The sequence below is a fragment of the Anthonomus grandis genome, chromosome 13 (assembly GCF_022605725.1).
Source record: "Anthonomus grandis grandis chromosome 13, icAntGran1.3, whole genome shotgun sequence".
NCBI classification, from domain to species: Eukaryota; Metazoa; Arthropoda; class Insecta; order Coleoptera; family Curculionidae; genus Anthonomus; species Anthonomus grandis.
The window spans coordinates 5,055,785-5,080,690 of NC_065558.1; the positions used below are offsets into that span (position 1 = coordinate 5,055,785).

The 24,906-nt window shown below is 29.5% G+C and overlaps 1 protein-coding gene across 1 annotated transcript; it reads right to left on the reverse strand.

Annotated features, from left to right (window-relative positions):
* Positions 1-23,493: 23,493 nt before the first annotated feature.
* On the reverse strand, positions 23,494-24,697 carry LOC126743851 (fork head domain-containing protein FD4-like). Its single transcript, XM_050451083.1, has one exon. The coding sequence runs from the start codon at positions 24,590-24,592 to the stop codon at positions 23,810-23,812; it is 783 nt and encodes a 260-aa protein (XP_050307040.1). The 5' UTR covers positions 24,593-24,697; the 3' UTR covers positions 23,494-23,809.
* Between the last annotated feature and the right edge of the window lie 209 nt (positions 24,698-24,906).

Below are 24,906 nucleotides of genomic sequence, written 5' to 3' on the forward strand. Positions count from 1 at the left end.
CCATAAGTCTGAAGGAAAAATATGTCGTTTTTTCTTCTAATTTTAAAATGCTTCATATGTATTCTTATTAATTTCCTAGTAAGTCCAGGAAGTACGCTAATTATGAATTCATTAAGGTCATATCAACTATCCATGTCAATAGAATTTCGTTCATCATCATCATCATTTAACTCTCTATGTATAATGCTGGACGTAAGCCTGTCCCAAATTCAGTTTTATCCACCTCTTTGTATCCAGTTTCATGCATGTCTTTTTCAATCGTCCATCCAACGTGCTTCATTGTGTCATTCGTAACACATGTCCAGTCCAGTTTCACCTAGATAACTGCATCTGTTATTGACACTGGTTATTCTTCATATCTTTGTTTGATCCTGCAATGACACCTCGAACATTTGTTTGTCTTAAGGTTTCAGCTCCATAGATCATGACCGGCAATTTATAATTAGTTCTTCTGTTCATTTCGCGCATTTGATTGTCTCCTGAGATTTGGATTTCATGCTCACTGGCAACTAAATGTCATATATTTTGTTTTAGAGATAACCGTTTTTAGACCTACGTCAGAATATCTCTTTTGTAGCATATCTTTGTCTTTAAGGTTATACAATACTTAAACTATATCTTCCGCAAATCCTAGATCTGATAAGTTTCGACCATCCACATCAAGGCCTTTATTTTCTGAAATTCAAAGTAGTCATTAATTTTTTCTTTAGAAGGTATATTTTTGGAGGACTACAAGTTTGGTCAAAGTCTTGAACTCACATTACGAATTAATTAGTAAGTCGTGTTTCTCAGGCATCATCAGATGTGATTAACAATTTCTAAAATATACCTGCTGTAGAAGTTGATGTTTTTTCTCCAGTCTCGTTACTATTGATTTTGTGTTCAGAAGGCCCAGGTCTGTTGTTTCAAGTTCTGCTATATCACCTTTCTTATGGAGTAGCATTACAATAGCATTGTGCCATTTACGTGGTGTTGTATATTCACAAGTTAAAGAGCAGTGTGATCTTATCTAGTAAGTACGGACTACTGATTTTTACTAAATCTGCGACTACATTGTCTTCTCGGTTTATTCATGCTTAATTAATTTTATTCAACTTTAAATTATTTCATAGATTCATATGCAAGTTTTTCTAGTTTCTTAATCTGTTTTCTTTACAGTTGTTATAATAAACTAATTTTTACTTTTTTTATTAAAAAATGGTTGGAATCCTGAATTTTTGGCCAACAAATTTGAGAAAAAAATTAAATGATAATTAAACCATCTCTGCTAATGTTGATGTTTTTTTATCAAAAATTTCAATCATTAAAGTTTTCCGAAATCGCAAGACTAAATTTATTGGTTAATTTTATCTGCAAAGCAGGAAAAACTTTACATGTCATAAAATCTCAAAGTACGTTCTAAGGATATATCAAAAACAATCCTAAATCTAAGAACTCTTTTGTAACATGCCTCAAAAAAGGAATTTACCAATTACACGTTTTTTTTTTCTTCGTTAAGTTTGTCTCGCAAGACTTAAACAATCCGTGAACGGGCACGTTGCAAGAAAACGCCTTAAAGCTGGCAATAATAATTATAAATGTCAGCTAGACAAATTCATTAATAGATAGATAATAGATCATATTTTCTTATAAGTTAATGAAACGCCGTAACGGGTAATCGGTTTCCTTGTACGTACGCCCCTCAAAAAATTAAATGGCTTTTGTGTTACGAGGCGGGTTTGAATCTTGTGTGAAAAAGTTTTTCGTTTTAGATGCCTTTGCAAATTTCATTATTTTATACGTAATTAAATGGGAGGATTCTGTTTTTTTTTAGGTTCGGTGAGAGGCACAACCGAAGTCTAGGAATTAATGCTTAAAAGTTTTATGTTTTGTCCACATTAAGTAACTGACTTTTGTCCCTAAAACTCCCAGATTATAGCTTTAATAAATAGGCATGTAGCAGCTGAGTACCTAATACTTAAAGAGTTATCCTCTTTTTAGGTAAAACATACCGAGTAAATAATTCAATGGATTGGTTGATATGATCATCTATTGAAAAGGTAAAATAACGTATTTTGCTTTGACCATCAATCAGTATGCCTTGCATTATTGTAGGTCCGTCCACTTATGGTTTAAATTATTTGCAGTAAATTGTTATTACTAAAAACTAGGATGCTGAAAGTTAAGGATGAATTTTTAAACGGAATTTTAACGAATTGCCCAAGATCACAAGATTTTAGGATACAGTCTTGCACCTAGATTATTAGACTCATAGTTTTTTGGGTAGCACTCTATTATTTTTAACCAGACCGGTTTATTTTCTATTGAAAGAATACTCTTATTATTTGTGAGTAACATGCAAATTTGTCATAGTAAATCTTGTGGAAATCCAGCATCAGATTACGCCTTATGGAGAAATATGATCCGGTTGTACATCATCGACCGGGAAATCGGGTGAAATAATAAAATTAAGTTTGTTTAATAATTTTTGTTTGATTTATAAATGCGAGGATCTAGATATTTTATTATTTAATTTAAATGTTGGTTATAAATTGATTATAATTTATATAATATTAATATATATTTATATAATTTATTTATATTTATTACAGTTAACAAAGTAGTTATTTTCAAGCCCAGAATAACGATAATTTATTTATTACAGCAATGATTTTCAAAGTACCACTACTAGCTCAAGATAGTGATAATTTATTCTATTATGCCAGGGATTTTAAGGATTTTAAAGAATTTTGATATAAAAAAATGTTATTACCTAAAAACATATTTATTATAGCAGTGATTTTTAATGACATGGGGATTAATTTTTTTCACTTTAAGATTAAGATAGTGACAGTTTACTTATCAAAGTAGTGATTTTCAAGCCCAGAATAGTGATAAATTGCTTATCATAGCAGTAATTTTAAGGCTCAAGATATTGATTGTTTATTGATCACAACAGAGATCTTTGAGATAATTTATTTTTTACTTAAGCTCAAGATAAAGACAACTTATTTATTTAACTAGGATATTCCAAGCCCAGGATAATGATCGTCTGTTTATCGCAGCAGTGATTTTAAAAGCTTCTGAGATGAAAAAATATGTTGTCACTACTATCACTACTAGTCACTACTAAGATAATGATAATTTATTTAATTACAGCAATTGGTTAATAATTGATATTCAACCGCACAATAAAAACATTTTTCTATTATCTCAAAATCTTGATAACTAATATATCACAACACTGATCCCTAAAATAAGTCCTAAAATATTAATAGTTTATTACAAAAGTGATTTTAAAAGATTTTGAAATAAAAATTGTATTTTCTCGAAATATTGATAATTTATTAATCATATTAGTGATTTTAAAGATTTTTGAGACAATAAAAAAAATACAAAAAATTAATTAATTTTTTTTTTTAATTTTTTAGTTTAAAATATTGAGTATCTATTTATCACAACAATTATTTTATTAGCTCGAGAAAACGTAAATTTATTTGATCACAACAGTAATTTTAAAGCATCTCCCTCTCTCTCTGTCTTTGTGTTCACTTCTCTTATGAGTTCAGGATAAAGATAGTGATATTGAAAGTTTTATGATCAATGAAAATCTTTTCACTCGTATGAGCTTAATATAATAATAATAATTTATTTAACTGTAATAATGATTTTAAAACCCAGGATAACGACAAATTATTTATGATAGCAGTGATTTTAAAGAATTTTTAGCTTAATTAATTTTTTTGTTCTTTCTATCACTCTCTCTATCTATGATTTGCATATGAATCCCAAAAAAAAAGAAAAATTCATTTACAAAAAAAAATAATATAAAACAAAAAAGGAGGTGAGAAGTAATAATAATTATAATTAAAAATATTTCGGAAAAAGTAGGTCAAAACTTTAAATAAAAATTCTTTAGATAAGAATTAAGTAGTTATGATGGAAATTAAAATTCAAGAATTATTTCAAAAAACAAAAATTGTATTTTCTTAAAATACAGGACTCCTTCCTCCCGACAGACTTCTAATTCTTTATTTCTTCTTTTTCCATTCTTATCTTTTATTTCCTCAACTACTTCCCTTTCACTTTCAAGTATAATAAACTTCCGTATTTAATGAGGATGCAGTGAGCTAAAATACTCGAGAAAAGTCAAATTTTAATAAAGTTCAGGAAGCAATTTCGCAGATGCAGTAATAAGAAAAAGTCAAAAATTTTAGTATTTTTTTTTATATTTCAGGCTTCAAAAACTATTGAGAATTGTAATGAAATAATAGATCTGATCAGTATATTTCAAAATAACTCAAATGGTATTAGATGCATGGAATTAATACTCACTAAGCCTGAAAGTAGATTTATGTTTTTATATGTACGCATACACACCTGATCTTCTGCTAATATAAAACATATTAAAAAAATTTATTTTCGTATTTTTTCCTTTACCAATAGCAAGATAGGCTCTAATAACATTGACAAATTAATGAAAATTTCTTAGTTAAGTTAGCAGTCTGGGCTGCCTCATTGGATAATTCTGAAGTAAGAGGCAAGTGTGTTAAAATTTAAGTTATTTATTAATATTACTATATACGTTATATATTCTTTCCAGCTTATTAATCAGATCACTGCCTAACCAGCAGCGGCGTAGCTTCGTTTAGTGGCGCCGGGCATCAGAGCCCATCGCGCTCATGCCATTTCTGAAGAGGGGGAGGGGGGCAAAAAAATAAAAACTCGATAATTTTTTAACAAAATATTATATTAATATAAACCTTTCTGCCGTCTACCCATTATGAAAACTCTTTTTTTCGACATTTGCTTTCTGCAAAGAGATCTATTAAACACTCAAGATTCAAACCTTGAGCTCTTTCATTTTCGTTGCTCAAAAGAGCCAAGTTACTAAGTCTCGATTGCGACATAGTACTTCTTAAATAATTTTTTAATTTCGAAAAAGATCTCTCTGCAGAAGCAGTAGTCACTGGAATTGTTAAAAATAATAAAAACGCTGCATATAAATTTTTAAAACTAGCCGTGGCAGTATGATGATCACATATCAAAAGTTTGGCGACATTTCACATTACTACATTTAACAATTTCAGTTCGAAAAGTAGACCTAAAGTTTAGTGTTTCGACCCCAATTTCATATTGTAAATCATCATTATATTGTTCAAATAACAATACCTAATTTTAGGAATAGAAAGTTAAATTGTGAAAAAACATTGTGAAAACCTGATAATCGATTTTTTAACTGGTTGATTACAATATCTAGAGTATATATATACACATACGTATATAAATACGCATTATATACTGAGATTTTAAAGTTCTTTTCGGCATCGGAAAACCTATAATCACTCAGAAGTTCATCAAAATACTTTTTAACTTTTTTTGCTCGTTTTTCTAAAAACTCAGTGTTTACGCCCCAGCTCTCTGCTAAAATTATTGCCTCACTTTTAAGTTCATCAAAATTTTCTCTACAGTTTATCATTTCTGTATAGACACTTTCTAAATAAGCTGTAGCCTCCATCATATCACAATCTTTGGATTGTAAGTATTGTGAGTCAATATTTAGACTTTGCAATATTTTCGAAAATAGCACAATAAGTAAAATAAAATCAAATTTTTCGATATATTTTTTTAGACCTGCTGCTTCGCTTCTTTCACTCGGTTTACCTCTTAAAATTATATCTGTCAAAGCATGCAAAACTTTTTTGTAATTAGCCCTTAAGGCAACCAAAGCATCGTACCTCGAAACCCAACGAGTAGGAGCTAGTTTTTTAATGAGATGCTTCTAACAGGAGACTGTTTTAACAAGTCCTACCTTTTTACACTGCTTGAAAAGAATACATACAAAGCACCCACATGATCGAAGAAATTAGAAACTTCGGATCCTCCGTTAACAGCATCATTGATAACCAAATTTAAATTATGGGCTGCGCAATGCACATAGTGAGCATTTTATTCCATATCAATTATTTTCGCTTGCAAACCATTGTAGCATCCACTCATGACACTAGCGCCATCATACCCCTGACCACGACATTTGGAAATCTCGATATTTTTCTTCGTAAGCACATCGTTCACAAGCTGTAATAATCCTGCACAGCAAAAAATCCTGTAAAAATCTCCTTAAACTGAATATCTTTTGGCATTTGACTGTTTTCGTCCTTGATAATGTTAACAATGCGAAATATTAGACTAAGTTGGTCAATTTTGGTAATGTCTTGTGTTGTGTCCAGAATAATTGAAAAAAAGGAGCATCTCTGATTTCAATAAATAACTCAGTTTCTAGTTGTCTCGCCACTAGATTGATAAGCTAATTCTGTACCGTAAGACTTAAATATCTAATTGATCCACTTGGTTTCTCTAGTAATTGTTGTAGAATTGGGTCGTATCTTGCTAGTAAATTTATAATTGATAAAAAATTTCCACCTACTAGTCGTTTTCCACCTACGAGTCCTTTCAACTTCATGTTTTGAAACCCGGTGTTCTCTAAATGGGAGATTGCGTATTGCCAGAGTTAATGTGACATCTATAATTCGACGTAAAACTTGCCTCCAAAAATTGGCTTTCTTTCGGAGAATGTCTTCCATCCGAGAATCTATACATTTATTTGCCTTCCAGGCATCATAAATAACACATGATTCGATATGAAAATTGGCATTTTCATTTTTATGGATAACATGCCCTAATTGGATATTCCTTGTACCCAGTTAATTTTGAAGTATGGTTTTGATCTATCACCAAATAACCAACAAGGTTCACAGGAACAAACTTTTTGTTCCAAGGAATAGCACAACCACTGCCTAGGCACTTCCAACCCACTTTTTAATTTCGAGAATTAATAAGTTGCCGAAAAACACCTACCCCCGTCATTTCGAGGAAAAGATTCAGTTGGTGTACAAGATCCGTATTTAAGAATACATTTTTTAATGAAACTTGGGGGCTGACCTATGCCATAGATTTTTGAATAATATGCAATATCGGTAGGATATTTTTTTCCCAAAACATTATTTACACTACTGTATTCGGGAATAGTTTCTAGAAGTTCTAAGTAAAGGAGTTGTGCTCTGTTATTTTCTTGTGGAACATTGGTAGAGGTTGATGTAAAGCCAAATGAAGACAAGTCAAAACAAGAATGTGTAATTTTTAAAGAAGCAGAAGGTTGGCTTTGTAAAGAAGTTTGAGATGCACCACTTTGTTCGTTATTTGATAATGTATGGTATATGCCAGATATGCTAGGCGCCAAGAACTCTGCAGAAACTGGAGCAATTGAGGAATTACTGGAAGATTGAAGTTGTTCAGACGTTGATAACGGTAATAAAGAAATTTTTTTAACAAGCACTAGCGCAGGTTTAAAATAATGACTAATTTTGGGGAGTTTCGAATTCTTCGCTTCTTGTTCTAGTCGCCGTTTGTGATACTCCCAGCCACTGGGCTTCTGTTTACTCATTATCAGTTTCTGAAAAAAGTATGTATTGGGTATGTTTTTTTTCATAGATATTGATATGGTAAAGTTATTACATTATTTGTTTGTTGTTATATTCAAGAAATAGGACGCGGCTGGTGCCGGGCAGCAGCTTCTGCCCCTGCTGCCCCGGTAGCTACGCCACTGCTAACCAGGTATTATTTAAAGAGCAATGAAACTCCAACACAATAGTCACATTCAACAATTATCTGGTGGAATCATACTATCGCCTGATTTCAGTAAAATCTTTACAAATCATCTTTGAAAGATCCACGTCACTGCATCCCATGTAATTGTGGTATCGTCGACAAACACTACTGATACTCAGTCTGGCTATGTCATTTACAGACAGGAGGAATAGCAGGAAATTTTTTAAAAATGACACAATTTCAGATATGAACAAAGCCAGTCAAGGGTTACCCCTCTAAATCGACAACGAAATGATGATCCTTACTTGCAAGGAATCAAACCATGTGATAAAAATATAATTTAAGTTAATTCAATGCATAATTAAAACTTGACAATTGCAGTAGAACTACCTCAATCTTTCAGCCTAGTAATCTTAAAGATCATTGACGATCGTAATAAAAATACGATTTTCGTTCAGTGGGAAATGTGCTAGTTAAGTGATCCAATACTGATAATGTCTGCTATTTGCAGACGATATAGAAATTGAGCAAAATCTAGGGATACATGCTAATTGTCTAAAATTACATGGTTCGTTGACTAATTAATAACTAATAAGAAACATATTTAGATATTGCATCTTAATGAAAACAAACATGTAAGTAACAAATTTTCTTTTTTATAAAATGAACAAGTAAATGAAGTAACTGATTTAATAGTGGTTTCTGATCAAAAACAACCTGAAATATTCAATACTCTTCAATTTTTAACGAATAATAAGGCTCGTTTTACAAACCATCATCAAGCAAAGTAATTACCAAAACTAATTACTCCTAACGTTTTTATATGCGTCGAAGCATTATTAAATTTGTTAGTTTTTGCTAATTATCGTGTTACCGCGCACGGTAAGATGTTAACTAATTAATTCTGCCATCAGTCTTAATAATTTATTCCCGTAATGTTGATTTCTCGCTATTTTATGATGATCAGAGATTCTTAGGATAATGAGATATAAACCAGGTTTAAACGCCGCACTCGGTTTCTTGCAGCTCGATGTAACTTGATCATTAAATTGCTTGTGAATATCACAAAATATACAAATGTATACGTCGTCTTATTTGAAGCGTATGGCCTTCATTTTAGCCTCAGTAGATGAATAAAACTGTGGTGGTACCAAATATAAATTAGCAAAAATAAAGCACAGAACACAACCGAAAGAATTAAGAACAAATACACTATATAGCAATCCCTTTAACTCAATCAATTCAGTTTTCTGTAACATTCCTTTAATCTTCCAAATATCTTGAGTATATATTCCAATAACATTGCGGGAATATCTTAGGAATTCAAATCAATCAACCGTTTTTTTACACAAAAATTAGTTGCGTCTCGGACTTCTCATGTATCCGATACGACCATAATTTATACCTACTTCCCGTTCGTATATAATCCCGCATACTACATAAAATTATTTGTACACAACATGTCGGCGAGGTTAATTAAAAATTAGTTAAGCCTACAATATCTTACATGCAATTTTTTTAATGTGCCCGTCATTAAAAGTAATTTGCTGTTGATATTTCGCTCTCCTGGATGTCGATTGTGTAATTATTGATTAATCAGAATATTCTTAGCATATACATGGCGTTTAAGGAGTTATAGCGTAGCTCAATAATAGGGAAGAGGTAGGTGATATTTCTACTTGTTTTGACTCCCTGAATCCTAAGTTTCTTAAAGTATTTTCTAAGGAAATAATGAAAAAAGACGTAATAGATAATTGAGCTGAGGAAAAAAAAAAAGCTTTGAATATTCTTTTTTTTTTTAGTTTTAGTTACAAGTGTTCCTAAGGAATCTTCAGAGCTTTTAATGAAGAAAAAAAGTGAATCGATGCAGTAGATGATCATTCATTAAATTTTTTTTCAAGCGATTTTGCTAAAGAAAATTGCATTTCTCGACAGCACTCTGTATCGAAGATTCCTGTAAAGACACCCCTTATAAGCTTACTGGTTCATATAAAAAAATAAACAATCTACATTCTTCTTTACCTTAATCTTTCCATCTGATGAGATCTAATTAAGAAGATCTTTTGAACATAAAGAAGCCTAAAGATGAAGGCAGTTAACTTGTGATTGATGATGTTTGAAGAAAATGTATGTAATTATGTTATTTTAATGAACAAAAAGTTGTTATGAAATGTATAAATTGATAAATGAGTTGTTTCTTAGGAGTTTGAAGTGTTTGAGATTTGTCTTAAAGCTTTTCTTGCACTGAATTTCCCTAATAGAAAACTTTCCAAAAAAGTCAATTTTTTTAGCATAAGGGTCATGAAAATTATTTAGGATTCAACAATAAACGAACAAAACTCCTGAAAGGTTTAAAAATGAAAAAAAAAAAGAAAGAGAAAATCAAAAATTTAAAAAAAGTAATGGCAAATAATTATCGAAAAATTAAAATAAAATTAATTAGCAGAATATAGAGAAGCCCAAATAAAGTGAGAAAAGAATAAAATAATTAAAACAAGGAACAGACAGGGAAAAACTGAAGTTTCTTAAAGTAAAAATAATATTTTTAAAGAATATGAGAAAAAGAAAAAACGAAAAGGATTGGAAAGAGAAAGCAAACAAATGTAAGGAAAAGATACAAATGGAAGAATTAAAATTAGTGTAGTGAAAAGAATGGAAATAAAATTGGTGCAAGAGAAGAGTGAGAAAAGATGATTTTTTTAGTAGAATTAAAAAGTGTGTATATTCTGAGAGAGGAAATAATTGAAGAAAAACGGAGTTGTGACAATTAACAACTTCTTGTAATAAAATTACGATTCTCATTTGTAAAATGTTGAAGCACGTTGTATAAATATAATGTCAAGAGGATCTAGGATCTAATGAAAAAAGTGCCTTAGAAACGAAAACTTCAAATTTTCCACTGTTTAATCTGTCTGAAAATGAGTACCAAACAAGTTTGTCATATAAACCAATATTCATATATAAAGAATAAAACTAAGATATAAGGTTTTTGAACTAAGTTTTTGAAAAACATCCCCTGTATATAATTTAACATGGAATTTATTGGAAAATTTCAGTCTCTCAGTCTCTTAGTCTCAGTCTAGTATTTTTAAGTTTGTTTCGAGCATTTGTGGTCATTTTTACATCTTCCAGGAATTAAATATCAATTATTATATCCTTTAGGCATTTGACGTTGCTTTTTTCAAAGTTACTTTAGTTAATTTCGAATTTTTACAAAAAGTAAATTATCATAATACAACACATAGAAAAAAAAACATTTAAATTAAGTAAATTTTACGTTGATTGAAATAAATATCTTCTTGATATTCTCCAAGTACATACATGTATATTTAAATGAATGTTATTAAGGTATTGGTAAAAAAAGGCTAATTTCCTTGGAATATTTATATATTTAAATTCAATTTTTTTTAGCATCAATATAAAGCCAAATAAATATATGTTTGGTTTAAATATTTAAAAAACTATAATTTAATAATATTTAATTATAGTATATTCATTTAATAGTGGCGTTGTAAATTGAAACTAACACGTTAATTCCTTAAATTATTTGGACTTTAAAGAATTAAACTAATGACGTAATTTGGTTGCTTTAAAAGTACCTTAAATTTTAAGAGAACTGCATCCACTATTTTTTAGGTTTATTAGTTTAAATAATAAAGATTGACAAATTTAGTGAACTTTAAAGGTGCTAAAGAAAAGCTTACTATAGTATTTAAAAAAAAATCATCAAAGTTTTAGTTTCAGTTAAACCTCACTTTGTCTCCTATTTTACCTTCTACTATTTTATTAATATCATGTTCTAATAACAGCGTTAAAATATCCAAGCCTCTAATATTTTCAGCTAAAAAGATCAAACATTTCATTGGTTGCCTTATATTATTATTAATATTTACAATGTAGAGAATTTCAAAATTCCTGAAATAATTTGGTAGTCAAATTATTCAAAGAATACCTGTATAAATTTTAAAATTCAAATTATGGTTAGCTTTTGAGTTATGAGCGTTGTGTAACATTTTTAGGAAAAATTAAGGGTTTCTTAAAATCTTTTCTATAAATCCAAAATTCCTGATACAGGCCTCTAGTCAAATTATTCAAGGAATATGTGTATGAGTTTTCAAGTTTGCTTTTTGTCTAGTTTTCGAGTTATGGGTATTTTTTTAAATTTTTGGGAAAGATCTTCTTCCAAAATACTTGTTTTTCTCATAATGCTATATATGAATTCAATATTTCCAAATAATTTTTAAATTTGTATTTTAATTGGTTTTTCAGCGATGGACATTTTGTGAAATGTTTTGTGGATTTTTTTCATTGTCGAAAAAGTAGAAGTCGTTGAAAATTGTCGTTTCCCTCAAAATCCTCTACATCAATCCTAGAATATGTTTTTAGTTAAATTATTCAAGGAACATGTGGATAAAGTTTCAAATTTGAATTTTTCCAGATTTAGGGTTATTGATAATTTAAGAAATTTTTAGAAAAAAAATAATTTTCTTCCAAATCCATTTTTTTCAAAAACTCTGTATATAATTTTAAAATTCCTAAAATATATGTCTAGTCCAATTATTCAAGGATTATGTGTACATATTTTCAAATTTGGATTTTGACTAGTTTTTGAGTTATGGCATTTTGTGAAATTTTTATAAAAAAAAAAACTTTTGTCATCAACATCCTTGATTGTCTCGAAATCCTGTACATAAATCCAAAATCCCTAAAATAAATCTTGATCAAATTATTCGGGGAACACGAGTATAGGTTTTCAAATTTGGGTTTTGACTAGTTTTTGAGTTATAAGCATTTTGTAAAATTTTTAGTTTTTTTTTCAAAATCCTTATTTTTCTTAAAATTTTTTGCACGAATCACAAATTGCTGAAACACGTCTCTAATATAATTATTCTAGGAATATTTATATTACATATTTGAATGTTAACATTTATTTTAATAGAAATAGTGCCTATCCTAATTAAGTTATACCTGGTTGATATTTTTATGCTGAACGTACCCTATATATGTATACATATACAGAAAATTACTACTAATAAAAAAGTAATAGAAATAGAAAGTTATAAGATAGTTTTAGTAAACAGAACAATAGCTGATTTTAACAGTTTTTCAAAAATGGAAAATTGCATAAATAATCAAAATTACCGAATTAATTCTTCCGAAATTTTTGGCTGAAAATGAGAACCATATCGACGCGTTTGTCGTGATTTTAAATAAATATTCTTTAATTTTGAAAAAACTAATAATCATACAAAAAAAATTAAATTTTTCATAAAATTTTAACTGAAAATAAGTATCATATCTACGCATCTACCGTGATTTAAAATAAACATATTTTTTTAAGCAATAATCGTTTAAAAACCCCAAATTTTCAAATAAATTTTTCGGAAATATTTAGCTGAAAATCCGTATTATATCGATGTGTTCATCCTGATTTTGTATTTATTTTTTGTTTCTTTTAATTTTTGCCAGACTCTTATTAATATTAGAAATTATTGAAACTCTTTGCTGAATAAGAATTTCGCATTTTCAAAATTATAATTTTGAATGAATTAAACTTGTCCTCACAATACCAATGCCTCACTATTTTTGCCATAAAATTCTCAGTAGTTTTTTACACTGCTCGACTTAATATATTAAAACATTCTGAAAAGTTTTCCTTAAAAAAACAAACAATTTTCTAAATAACGGTCAAATATTGGAAAATAAAACACAAAAATCATCTATACATATTTATCGCCATCACTTTATTATTAAATAATGTATTCCTTGAGCTACTTACAACATACTAAATAATAATTTAATTTACATCTGAGTCTTAGACACCTACAACAATAATAAAGCAAAAAGTTTATTCTATATATATATATACGAAAACAGTTTCATTGCTACCCCTCCTATATATTTACAACATAATAATTCACAGACTTTAAACAATTTATAATGAACTTATTATCCAGCCCATTGTGTTTAGTAATAATAGTGCTATAGACGTTTTATAATTACCTTTTTTTTTTTCTTGTTCGTAACGTAAGAGCACTACCATATAAAGTGTTTAATTATTATTTTATTGCTAGAGAATCAGAGGTGGGATTTTTTTAATCTACAAGCGCTTATTAACCTTTTTTATTTAGAATTAGATATCGTTCGTCATGTTTAGTTGATTTTAATAAAAACGCTTGTAGATTAAATAGGCAAATTAAAGAAATATTTACAGAATCGCGTCTTATTTATTTATTGGGTATTTAATATTATACAGGGTATCCATATTAGATGATTTTCGTATTTTTTTAATATAAAATGTGATATTCGAAAAATAATTTTATTTATTTATTTTAATTAAATATACCTTGCTATCTAATTAAAAAATTAAGCAAAATTCAGTCAAAAAGGAAAATAGTTTTCTCTTTTTCTTCAACATTTTTCATTACATTATTCACTAATATTTTTACTTTTAGAAAATCAAGTGTGTCGTATAAAAATAATGAATAAGACTAGAAACCGTCTAGATTCCCAGACTTAAGCCCTGTAAAAAATTTTTTGAAATTTATACTCATTGTCACATTCAAGTCACTAAAGTCCCGATAATTAGACAATATTTTTTTTTATTCCAGGCAATTAAAACATAATTTTTTAATCAGAAAATCTAAGAGAATGTATTTTACATTTTTCGTTTTTGATTTCTTGGACATTTTCATTATTTTAATGATTAATATTATACAGTTTTGGAAACTCGAGCTTGTAGTCTAAAAATAATGAATAAGATTGTAATGAATAATTGGCGAGATTTACAGATTTAAGCCGTGTAAGAAATATTGATTTATAGCTACTTGACAAATATTTTTTTTATTCTTTAAATAGTATTCTCATTGTTATAAATCATTGACGTCCTAACAAATAGAGACGGTTTTTTATTCCAGCAAGTCCAAGAGGGTTTCCTTTAAAAATTACCACGAAATTTTATTTTAATAATATCGCTTTTATAAACTCAAGTTTGTCGGATAAAAATTAGATTCTATTGAGTAACCATCTAGATTTCCAGACTTAAGCCCTGTAAATAATCCAGAAACTTTTTATTATTACTTTTTAACTCCCGTCAATTAGAGAATTTTATTTTTGATATTTTTTCAGGAAGTCAAAGTCAAAATTTGCATTAATTTTGATTTTTTCGAAATTTTTCATTATTTTACTTATTATTATTCTTCTTTTGAAAACTGGTATTACATCGTATAGAAATAATAGATAAGATGTCATGGAGTAACCAGCTTGACTTAAACTTGACCAGATTTAAGACCAATAGGATAAATATTTATCATTCTTTAAAATTTATTCTCATTGACGTCACTAAAGTTCTGGCAAATGGAAATATTACGTTTCTTATTACAGGCCTAAGAAATGTAATTTTTTTTTAAAAGGCAAAGCGAATTTTTCTTGGTTATTTTCATTAAATTTTTTAATTTTGTTTCTTCGACATTTCTCATTATTTCATTTATTACTTGAATAAATTTTATACATTATTTAAAAATAATGAATAAAATGTATTCAAGTAACCAGCTAAATTTCCAGATTTAAGCCCTGTAAAAAATCTTGATTTTCTTTTGAATATTTTTTTTTCAATATTTTACAGTTATTTTATTAATATTTATTATTCTTTATAATCTATCATCATTGTCCTATTAATATTATTAACATTCTAACAAATAGAGAATGTCGATTTTTTATTGCAGGTAATTGAAATTTAATTTTAATTTTTTTCTAAAAGTCAAATAAAATTGTTTTTGCCAATTTTCATTCTTATTGTCAGTCGTATAAACTCAACCTAGTGATATAAAAATAATGAATGAGATTTTATTGAATAACCAGCTAAATTTACAGGTTTAGGTCCTGTAAAAATCTTTTTACTTTTTCCTAGATTTCTTATTCTTTTTATGAATATTTCTTATTCATCATATTTATTCTAATTAATGCATTTACATCATTGACATCCGAACACATATAGAAAAGTCAATTTTTTATTCAAGGCAAAAGAATTAAAATACATTTCTAATTCTTTTACAATTTTTTACCACTATTTTTTGGTGCAAATTAACTTTATGAATTAGAAATTAAATTACGAAGCTTATATAAAAAAACTAAATAAAAGATAGATAGATTTTCAGACTTAATCTATTTCCTTTATGTAATTTTTATGCAATTAAATAATGTGAATTATTTCTGGTAAATTAACTTGTGATTCAGTAAAATAAAAGAAGTAACATTTTTACCGATTTATTACGTTTCAAATAATTTTTTTAATCATCTTCATAATTATTATTTTTCTGCTAAACTTGTTAAAACGTCAATATTACGCTATCAAAAATGTAGCTTTCCTAATAACTCTCTAATATTATAAATTGAGTTTACTTAATTGCATCATTTATTCTAACAAGTAACTAATGGTTGTCTATTTGTTAAAACGTCAAGAGTTATCAATTTAAAATATGTATGCCTTAACATTTTGATGAACTTTTGTTTTAATGACTAACTCACTTATTATTCTTTGTATTATAACATTAATGATCTACTACTTAAAAATTAATAAAAATGTGTCTTGTTAATATGCTAGCATGAAGAATTAATGGGATTTTAATGAATAATTGGCTTGAATTAACATTGATTGTTTATTTGTTAGAATGTCTTGGAAAACGTGGAAATTATTAATAAAAATTGCCCTGTTTGACTTCCTTGAAAAAAAATCCAAATATATTATAAAAATTAAATCTATAAACGCCTTTGAAAGCATAAAAACTACCAAAAGAAATCACTTAAAGATAAAAAATTAAATTTTATAGCGTCTGGAGATGCACCTGGCCAATCTATATTAAAAACAAAAATACGCCCTGTATAATATTAAATACAATACAGTTAAAATATATACACTTGCCATAAAGCTTCGCATCGCTTACACATACTATAGCAAATACACATTAACTTAAAAAGTATTATCACATTTATTTTAAGTCTAAGGTTCACCTAATAATTGCTATTTACAAATAATAATTCCATTAAAAGGAAATAGTACATTACTAACCATGGAAGGAAAAAACAATATATTTTGGCGCCCAACACTGTGGGTGTGTTATGTTTCCTCCCACGGCCTTTACGTGCTTTACAGCTAAAATATTTTATCCAGGAACTAAACCATTATACAGATTTACTTTTTTTTAATAAGAAAAAATGCCATTTGTAGCTGAATGCATAATTTGTAGTAAAAACCTTCTAAAAAAGAATTTTTAAGACGTCCCTCGTATCTGTTACCTAAACCCTCGCCGATTTAAACGGTTTTAAAATTATAAAGAAGAAGCGATATAGGATCGATGTTGTAATTGGTACCTTTGGCCGTGAAAGAAATCCAGTGAAAAACTATTAATGTTTCGAACACCTTTTCGTAGTCAAAGGTGACCGACAAAGGGCCGTATTTTGACCGGTTCTTTTCGACAAAATTATAGAGTCGGGAATTATTTATTATTTGAGCTTTTTTTGTTGGTAATTTAGGAACAATTTTTTTTGTGTGGAAATTTGCATAATATTGGAGCCTGTTGGCGAAAAAGTGCAGGTCACTTTTACGTACTATCTTTGATGATTTATTAATTTTTGTTGGATTAATTGTGTGAAAATGGAAATCTGGATAAATTTGGATGTCACTAATTTTCACGTTTTTAGAATCAAAATTTAGGAACATTTTGTTCTATAGAAATTTGCATAATAATGGAGATTGTTGGCGGAAAGAATGCAGCTTACTCTTGCGTATTATTTTTGATGATTTATTAATTTTTGTTGTATTCAAGTATATTTCATTAAGTGTTTTAAAAGAAATTAACGTTTTTGAATAAATTATAATTTTGCCTTTTTTATTTTGAATTATTGAAAAACTAACTCGTTTTTATAGTATATTGATTTATTTGTTTTCTGGGTGATTGAAGCCAAATTTAAACTACTAGTAGTCAGTTAATTGACGGAGATTTATCTGGGTCTAACTGAAAAAGGCATAAAATTTACTGAAAAGTCGTCAAAGGAAATAATTTTGGATCAGAAATTAGGTAAAGAAGTCGTAACGAAAACCAGGCAATAGAGCACTATTTTAATATTTATTTAATAATAGATATAAGCATCAAGTGCTACTTAAAAAATCCATTTAAAGATAAAACTTTAATAAACTTTTTAACTACACAAGGATGATCCATTATTACATTAAAAAATTAATTTTTTTACAATTAATTTATTACCACAAACATAATATTCTTGACTTAAATCATGGCTAAAAAAAATAAATCTTGAAGCTTTGCTTTTTTTTGTACAGGTCACACTAATTGAATATAAAAATTGTATGAGAATTTTAGTACAATTTTACAAAGCATCGCGAGTGGCGCGCCCTTACGACGTTGTGTTACAAAATTTTTAGTCAGTTGTCCTGTTCATGCTGTTCAACTTTGACACACAAATAGCTGCTAACTTCACAAATAGTTGTAATTAATAGCTTCTAACTCTACTGACTATTTGGAATTCAGTAGGTTAGAGTTTCAAAAACGTTTTTTATGTACGATAAGTCATGTTATGATGAACAGCTGCCTGGAAGAGCCAAAGAATAATTTAACTACCTAAAAAAAAACACAAAAAAATTACTTCAACTGTCTAGAAGTTGTTAATTACTTCTGTTAGAAATAAATGGTGAGGAAAAGCGATTTAATGAAATAAAGAAACAGAATTGTTTCTTCCAAGCAATTGAAAACATGAAAACAAGTTCTTTTAATTTATAGAGAGTTTCTTTAATAAAAATGCTTGCATGTTGGGCGCCAAAGTTCTTATTTTTTTGCAGAAAATCGAAGAAACTTTTTCCAATCAGATATTCATTACCTAAAAGAGACAAACCTTGATTTCAATTGCTTGGAAAAAAATTTAAAAAAAAGAGACCTCTTGGGCAGTTTTTTGAATTTCTTGAAAATATTTTGGAAATTTAGTTCATTATTATTTAAAATATTGGGAGAAAAATGAAATAGGACTTCAGCTGCCTGGAAGAAGTCTGAGCTTTGCATGAAACAAAAAATGAGAATTAGAGAAAACAAACGATTACTTAATTATTGCTTCTACGCAATTGAAGATATTTTACCGTCCAGATATCGACAGCTGTTGATCTTTTGACTTGTGTTGTTTAAATTCTTGGTAACTTTTTGTGTTGGAAATGTTGCCATATTGTTGGGCGCCAAAACGTTGACATGCGCATTTCTTTTTAATGCTTTTATTTTTTCAAGTGCCTAAAATAGGCAGAAATTAATATGGTAATTGCCTAGGAAAGCCCCAAAAAAATTACCTCGACCTTCTTTTAATTTATAGAGAAATTTTTTAATAAAAATGCTTGCATGTTGGGCGCCAAAGTTCTTATTTTTTTCCAGACAATCGAAGAAGTTTTTTCCAATCAGATATCAATTATCTAAAAAAAAAACAAACATTGATTTAATTGCTTGGAAAAAAAAATAAACAAAAAAGAGACCTCTTGGGCAGTTTTTTAAATTTCTTGAAAATATTTTCGAAATTTAGTTCATTATTATTTAAAATATCTGGAGAAAAATGAAATAGGACTTCAGTTGCCTGGAAGAAGTCTGAGCTTTGCATGAAACAAAAAATGAGAATAAGAGAAAACAAACGATTACTAAATTATTGCTTCTAGGCAATTGAAGAGATTTTACCGTCCAGATATCGACTGCTGTTGGTCTTTTGACTTATGCTTACAGTTCTAATTCCTAGTAACTTTCTTTGTTGAAAAAGTTGCCATATTGTTGGGCGCCAAAAGGTTGATACGTGCATTTCTTTCATAGAAAAATGCAAACCTTTTATTTGTTTTCGTTTTCTAAGCATGCGAAATGCTTTTTATTTGTCCAAAACAGGCAGAAATTAATATGTTAATTGCCTAGGAAAGCCCCAAAAAATTTATCTCGACCTGGAAGAAATTCTACACCAACCTGAACTTTTTGCATCTGCTTCTATCCATTAGGTATTTTTTTCCAGGCTGTTAGGCTCTAGATAATTTAGGTTATTTTTTCAAAGAGCTAAAATAAGTCGATGAAATCAAAGATTTTTTTTTGCTTTTTTTAGGTATACGTAGTAATTTTGCGTCTCTTACAAGCAGCTGAACATCAAGGATCAAGCAGATTTTCAAATAATTAAAATTACTGCGGTTTCAGTTGAGTACACTTTAAGTGTCTTTGACAAGTTCAGAAATCTGCAAGAAAATTAACTTCTTCTGTGCAATTTGGAAAATTTGAAACGTAACTAATTCAAACAATAATAAATGTTTTTAAAGTAATTCTTAGTTATTTACAGTATCATTTATTACTTATATCAAGGCTCCTAAATACTGTATCAAACCTACTATATGAGAGTTGATACACTTGAATTTTTTCTTATTTTATCTATGCACAAGTTAGTTGCTTATGTAGGATACCACAAGGGCGGTTTATAAAAACATTTATTTTTTTTTAATTAGAATATTAAATAATAGATGTATCAACCCTCCCTAGTCTTCCTTAAATTAGGAAACCGTCAACAGCATAAGATATGCCGATAATATGAAACCAATGGCCGACACAGGCGCTGGTATTTAGCAATGAATATCTAGTTAATATTATTTTTTGAATATGGGAACTGTTCGATGGATATCCATCTACGGATTGCAATTATCCAGTGGATGCTAAACACTCACTCTAAATACTCAGACACCATTTCTGGATATTTAATATACTTTTTGAATGTTTAATAATTTCATAAAATAGATTGGTTATATCTCTTGACCACTACCAACTTATTTTTTTCTTAAGGGCAATTTATTTAGTTGTAAATACTTTTATAAACCTTCTTTCCTTCTAAAATAAAACACTAAATGGGATTGAGAACTCCTTTAGTAACTAATTTATTCATAAATAATGTATTAAAAAATTTTAATTTTAAAATGACGTATTTAGTGACGTGGAGATCCCCTGGACCACATACAACATCTATTTATATATATCCTTAGTTATGTCGTATTTGGTATATCCGCTGGATATCCTTTTAAATTACTAGACAGTCTGTAATGCATTTGGACATATCACTGATATCTCTGGAACGTGCTATCTGGGAATTGAATTTCACTAATTAGAAGTCGTTTATAATTATCACATCTATAGTTTTTTAACGCGTTTTCTCTTTTGAGTTTCAAATTATCAAAACAGCAAAAAACAGCAATTTGCGTCCCAAATACGACAATACGACTGACTGAAGATGTTGCGGATTAATGATAAAAATTACTTGTGTACCCTGGGAACAGACGTTGACGTTGAAAAACCTCTAGTTTTTTAATTAATCAATGTGTTATTTATAAGCTTGCAGTAATTAAATATAAAAAGTATGTTAGTTTTAGTTCAATTTTGCAAAGCATCGCTAATGGCAGGCCCTCACGATGTTTTGCTTCACTAACCTCTAAAACTCTTATATGATTTTAATTAAAAAATGTGCCTATCTATGATGATTTTATTAATTGTTTAAAATCAATTTTAAACGTCTACAATGCACCCAGAAAAATAAATAAGTGATAGTAACAGACATGAAATATACACATTTTTTAATGGATACCACTCAATTTTCAAGGCTTGGAAGTGGTTTATGATTGTCAGGTCTCTTTGTTAAAGACTTTTTCAGTTTATTGAAATTTTACGTACAAATGCCATTTATTTGTCTATCAAAAATAATACGACTGACTGAAGATGTTGAAAGCGAAAAAAACGCCGAGAGAGGAAGCGCGCGTCGCAACTGTATTAAGAAACTCTCCATGGATTTTCCATTAATTCCATTCCCTAAAAAGAGGTGTATATTAAAATGTTTTAAAAAAATTATACGTTGAATCGAAGAAGTAACTCTTTGTACAATTCTCAAAAATTAATATTTGATTTTAAAAATATTCAGAACGAGGCTTATATGAGGTCAGAAGCTCTTAATAGAATATTTAGTTTCTCTATTTTCACGTATAAATATTTAAATAGTTGCTACTAGCGTATACGGTACAATTGAAAAATAGAAAAAATAATTCATGGCAAGTTAAATATTTACTAAGTAATCGACAAGAAAAAGACTTTATTAACATCAACATCAATGACGATGAAATTTAAATGGCGCCAAACAAGCTTGGTTTGATCCTTGGTTGCTGGAACAGGGATAAATAACATATTTTTCAATAATTCAAAAATTAGTTGCTCTGGTGCATTATCTATTAATATGTCAGCACAGAAATGTTAATTTCTGCCCAAATATCGAAACATAAAGAAAAAATATATGTATTTAGAAGGTAAGTAATAATTCATTAATTTTTTAATGAATAACTAACTAGGGGTTCGTAACAAATATATAGGAGCACGTAAGCAAATAGTAGAGATGTGTGACTGGATGGATAAACTAATTTTCCTGAATGTAGCCATTAAAATGTAAATAGGAGGTTAGGTGATTCATAAGCAATCCACACTTAAATTAAAGGGTGCTATTTGCATATCTCTGTGTTTATTAGGATAATGGATTTAGAAGATGTGTAATAGTTCATTCATTTTTTAAATAGTAACTAGAGATTTGTAATAAATAAACAGGAGAACGTAGAAAAATAGCTAGGAATGCGAAGAAAGTATCTAATCTAAGCAGACTTCAGTAAAGCAATAAAACAATGAAAGACAATTTTTTCTTGATCAAGCAATGAAATGGGGGAATAATAAATGTAATTTTACTAATAAATTGAAAAAAAACAGTTGATTGACAAGTATTTTTTTATTTTATTGTCGATGCACATGTAGCAATAAATAAAATGTATGGAAGTACTATTTAAAATGAATAAAATATAGTTTATATCAATGAAATTTCTCTATATTTTCTCCCCTTGAAATTGAAAATAGACAAAAAAACCACCATGAAGCTTAAATGTGTCTTATTGCTTAAGTCTCTTATTTAGTGTGTTAGGGATTTCCGATATTTTACCCACGTGTGGTACGTTTAATTTTATCGACAAAAAACCATATAAATGGGGGTCGCACTCTTTATCTCTCTGAATGGGAGCCATATAAAAATTTTATTTCCGGAATTTTTACGAGTTCATTGAAACTCATTTTTCTATCACATGCATAAAAGTGGCCTTATTTTAAAAGCGATTAAATTTACCTATAATAATTTGGTAATAATTAATGTCTATTTGTTAGCATAGTATATTGCGTACAAATTAGAAGAAAAAAAAGGTATGTTAAGAGCCTGGTTTTTAAGTTAAAGCATATTAATTGAAAAAATGCACAAAATTTTACCACATTTTTCATCAAAATCAAAAATTTTCGTGTATTATTTAATTAAGTAATTTTTTAGTAAAATTGGTTTTAAAAGCTGAATGAAATTCAAATATTTTTTAATAACTCAAGAATGATTTATTCAAGTGAATAATCTTATGAAACATAAAGAGAAAATAGAAAACTTTACTCCAGATTTTGTGAATTATTTTATACTTAGAACTTGTCATTGCAGATGTACTTAGTATTTATGGTTTTACTATTTAAATTGAAAAAAATACAATATAGTATCAAGGACATTTCAATATGTTTTCTCCATTTCAAATTGAAAAAAAAAATATTTAAATACCCAAACGAAAACACTTGAAAGATGGGACTTGGCAATACATTGTTTTTAGTACAATTTTTAGAAATGCCTTTTTGCTTCAGTATATTATATAAAGCTTTTAAAAACTTATTATAAACTCGTAAACGCCTTATAAATTCATTTTCAGTTAATTTTCAAGCATTTTGTTAAAAAAAGAAATTTCCAATACTTGTTTACAAAATGGGAGCGGTTAAACTACAAATTATGCATTGCGCTTCAGATCCTTAATTCAAACCTAATATTCTTATAATAATAAGATTTCGGTGCCAAATGGTAAAAAGTGAATTACACATGAGAAAACAAATAAAATTTCCCTAAATACCTTCCTATTTTGATTGTAAAAAGAATCTCTTGGGCCTAATCCCAACATTCTTGACATCAAAAAAAGAAACCAAACTCAGGCAGTGTAAATAACAAATTCTCTCAACATAACTTACATATCGTCATCGACTCCCTCCCGTTCAGATCACAGTAAAACACTTCATTACTCCCTCGCTCCTTGTAGTTCCAAATCATCACCTCAATCCTGCGACGACTATAACTGCGATACCCGAAACAACTCCTCACCACCGCCCATCACGCCGTATTCAAACCCGTGAGGAGGGATCCCTCCCTGCATCAGCATCGGGGCGGCATACGCGCTCAAATCGTAACACGTGGACAACATCCAAGGGTGCACGTGAGGCAAAAAACTGTGAGGAGGAACCGTCGGGGCGGCCGGTTTGTCCGGCGTTATTAACGACTCAATTGTAAAAGACCTCTTCGGTCGTTGGATAATCGTCGTTTGTTCACCGGGTGATTTTGAGGAGGGCGGCAAAGTGGGAGACGGAGGCTCTAAGGGCGGCGAGTTAAATTGAGCCAAAGATGCCGCCGGATTAATGAGTTCCGTGGCTTGGTTTGCCGTTGAGGGCGGCGTGAAGAATAGTCTGTTGATGTTCGATAGGGCGGCCAGTTCGTTTTCCAGTATCTCTTTGTCGCTTTTGAGCAGTTTGAAGCGTTTCCTTCTGCGGAGGAGGCTACCGTTAACGAACATATCGAAAGCGGCAGGATGCAGGGCCCAATAGGCCCCTTTCCCGGGCCTATCGGGCTGCCTGGGGATCTTTATGAAGCAATCGTTAAAAGAGAGGTTATGTCGCAAACTGTTTTGCCACCTCTGAGTGTTTTTTCTATAATAAGGAAACCTGTCTGTGATAAACTTGTAAATTTCGGACAGAGGCAACATCTTCTCCGGAGAATTCCATATCGCCATCGCCGTGAGGGATATATAAGAGTAAGGGGGCTTTTGGTCACCGTAAGACTCTCTGCTGGGGCGCGGCATCTTCAAAAATCACACTCCTCACTGTTCTTAACTCACACACTACAATTGCACCATCACCGGATGGATCTCTTAAGATGAACACCAGATATATACGTCCAATGTGGGTTTAAGCTCGACACTGTTTAAACAGCTTCGGCTGCCTCTGTGAAAACATTTACTCAACAAAAGAGGTTCGGAGGAGCCTCCCAGTCGTGTTGCCGATTGGCGGGAGTTTAACAATGGCCCTGGGAATCACGCCCATGGTCGGTATGATGGTAGACCAATGAGAGAAACCCGTAGGCCGATTCGTTCTAGCCAATAGTGAGGCGTCGTTT

What these genes read in the sequence shown, in the direction of transcription:
- LOC126743851 (XM_050451083.1), bottom strand. Translation starts at nt 24,592, where the DNA reads ATGCCGCGCCCCAGCAGAGAGTCTTACGGTGACCAAAAGCCCCCTTAC.